Source organism: Limulus polyphemus, unplaced genomic scaffold (genome assembly GCF_000517525.1).
Source record: "Limulus polyphemus unplaced genomic scaffold, Limulus_polyphemus-2.1.2 Scaffold5558, whole genome shotgun sequence".
NCBI lineage: Eukaryota > Metazoa > Arthropoda > Merostomata > Xiphosura > Limulidae > Limulus > Limulus polyphemus.
Genome location: NW_013671168.1, coordinates 188 through 2,791, shown reverse-complemented (window position 1 = coordinate 2,791; position 2,604 = coordinate 188). Strand labels below are relative to the sequence as shown.

The window sequence follows — 2,604 nt, the reverse complement described above, 5'->3', positions numbered from 1 at the left end:
ATGTTCTCCACATGTATTCACACAAATGCTTGTCAAAGCCATGCCCCAATTTTTATCGTATGTGAAGTGAATTAAAATGTTTTCTTTGCCACTTTCATAACTGTGAAATATTTACTTCACAACATAATATTTATATATAAAAGATATGAAACAAACTAGAAAAACAGAACTTCTGCAAACAAGCTTTGTTTAGCTCTTAAGTTACAATACGTAAAATTAAAGGCTTACTTGAAAACTGCAAATCTAAGGAAGAGTGGAAAAAATACCATCACCAAATCTCAAAGTTAAACATTTCACAGAAAATATATGTAGTAGTACATTTACCACTAAAAAAATCACTAATGGGTTCTTACTTCTAATGAATAAAATTTTCAAATTACCTCACAAAAACATACTCCTTGGTAACATTGTCCATGACCTGAACAGTTATCTGCACATTTATTGATTTCCTTCCACAATGGAAGTTTAATCAGTGGTGAAAGATATGTTGTCATTTCCATTGGATACACTTGCTCATTACACTATCACTTCAGGATCCACATGCACATTATTCATATATGAACCAAACTGTCACAACATCACATAAGTCGCATGAAATTCTGTCATGACAGAAAAGAAAAATCTCTAATGAAATAATTATTAGAAAACAAACAAAAAACTAAAGTTTTATGTAATATTACTGCTATAACTGAAGTAGTGTTTATAATCCATTAAATTTACAATATAATTCTAACACTGTATCAATACACTTTCTTCTTGAATATCTCTAGTTCCAACTTAACTTTCAAGACTGTTTTCTTGTTCCAATCAATCAAATTCAAATATAATTATAAGTTGCAACAGTAATATTCATAGCAGGCCTCACTCAATCTATCAAAGTATCTTGTAAAATTATTTCCACTACAGTTTGAATTATATTTCTAGGTTCAATGATAATCATATGTTAGTATCCTATTAAATTAATTAATATTATATTAAACTTACGTCACTAATGACGAAGTTCAGTCTTTAGCTTTGGAGTTTAGCACAAAAGAAATCTGTTAGTGTTAATCACTAGCAGTATTACTATTACATTTACAGTAATACTAATATTAAACGACCTTATAGTTTTTACTGTTAGTGTTATACAAGTTATACTGTTATAACTTATAGTTATAAATATAATACCAGATTTTTTTTTTCAATTGGCACTAAATATTGCGTTTTACATCTTCTTCCTGAGCGTTTCACTAAAACACAAACCGCAAATTTGGTGTTATAAGGTCGTTTATTACTAAAGCCTCTTAAGTTGTGTATACCAATAATCACTACAGCAAATTAAATACAGTAACTTGAGTAAGTCTGGTCGAGTCTTAACATTAAGCCTAAGAATAATTTATCTCACCAGTGTAACACAAAAATAATCGTTAGAGTTCGAATAGAATAAAGAAAATAAATACTGTCACATTGAAGTGCCAGAGGTAATTAGGTCAAATTATGCATTCGAAAGAATAAATTAAATAAAGCTTCATCTAACTAACTTTACTGTAACGTTAACACTAATACTATATAGTAATAATAATTATTAATATTAGTAAGAAGCCTAGTTGCCTAAACACGAAAATTTGAATAAGAGAGATCTCGAACTCGAAGTTTATTTTTAAATTTTCAGTCTTCTCTTTAAGTTTTATCACCTTCATGTTAATTCGATTTTTCTTTAAATTATTAAAAAATGCGATATTATTTTTAACCTGCAAGAAAAAAATATATCTATCAAAGTTTCCTAAGTTTAAGAATGTATTAACACAGTAAATTAGTAATTTAACTTTTAAGTAAAACTAACATACAGCATCATTGAGTAAATTACGATTTCTATTACAGGAAATAAGTCAAATAACTAATGTACCACGAGCAATAGATCTTATATAATAAGATTTAACTTTTTTTTAAATTTAAGATCTCTATGACCACGTACTGTGACGTTTTGTACATCTGTTTGTGGTAGTAATGATAATATGTCTTCGGCGATTGTGTTAAAACTGTATTTAAAGATAAAATAAACCATGTTAGCTCATCACTAAAATATTAATATAATAGAATATTAATACAAACAAGCTTTTACAAATCAGAAAAAAGAAACGGAAGTTTACTGGCTGAAAAGTTGGGTTTCTTCCTCTTTCCGCCGGTATATCATGACTCGAGTAATACTCTACTCTAGAACAGGAGTTCTCAAACTTTGCCAACCGTAGGACCCCCCTTCGACTTCTTTACTGTATTGGCGAACAACCTCCCGTTAAAAATAGTTTTTATCATGTGTATCTGGTGTATCATATGCGTATTTTACTCCTTCACAGCTTGATTCTAGTTTTAAGAAAAGAACAATGAAAAGAGATTTAAATATGGAAAATGAAAGAAAAAAAAAGCTCACGACTTACTTTAATGTGAAGGATGATACTGCTTCGCTGAAACAATCTTGCGAATTTGTGGGTCAATGTCTGACAGTTTCGAACGAAGATCCGGCTCTACATTTATCTTATTTCTATACTTCGATTTTATATGAGCAAGTTGAGAGAACCCTCGCATTTTATTTTATTCATTACTCTTTCAGTAAATGGTAATTTCATA

General features: G+C 29.2%; 1 protein-coding gene across 4 annotated transcripts in view; it reads right to left on the bottom strand.

The window, feature by feature from the left end:
- The window catches only part of LOC106472726, a 45,439-nt gene extending 43,275 nt beyond the window's left edge, over nucleotides 1–2,164 (bottom strand). Inside the window, exons 1-2 of one of the 4 annotated variants that reach the window (XM_022401268.1) lie at nucleotides 2,130–2,164; nucleotides 381–599 (exon numbers count right to left, since the gene is read on the bottom strand). In XM_022401268.1, coding sequence (XP_022256976.1) covers nucleotides 381–500 — 120 coding nt within the window. In that variant the 5' untranslated portion in view covers nucleotides 501–599; nucleotides 2,130–2,164. Of the gene's footprint in view, nucleotides 1–380; nucleotides 600–1,167; nucleotides 1,327–1,384; nucleotides 1,407–2,129 lie in introns of those variants that run through there. The other 3 variants (XM_022401269.1, XM_022401267.1, XM_013933382.2) reach the window with 3 other exon arrangements.
- Nucleotides 2,165–2,604: the final 440 nt, after the last annotated feature.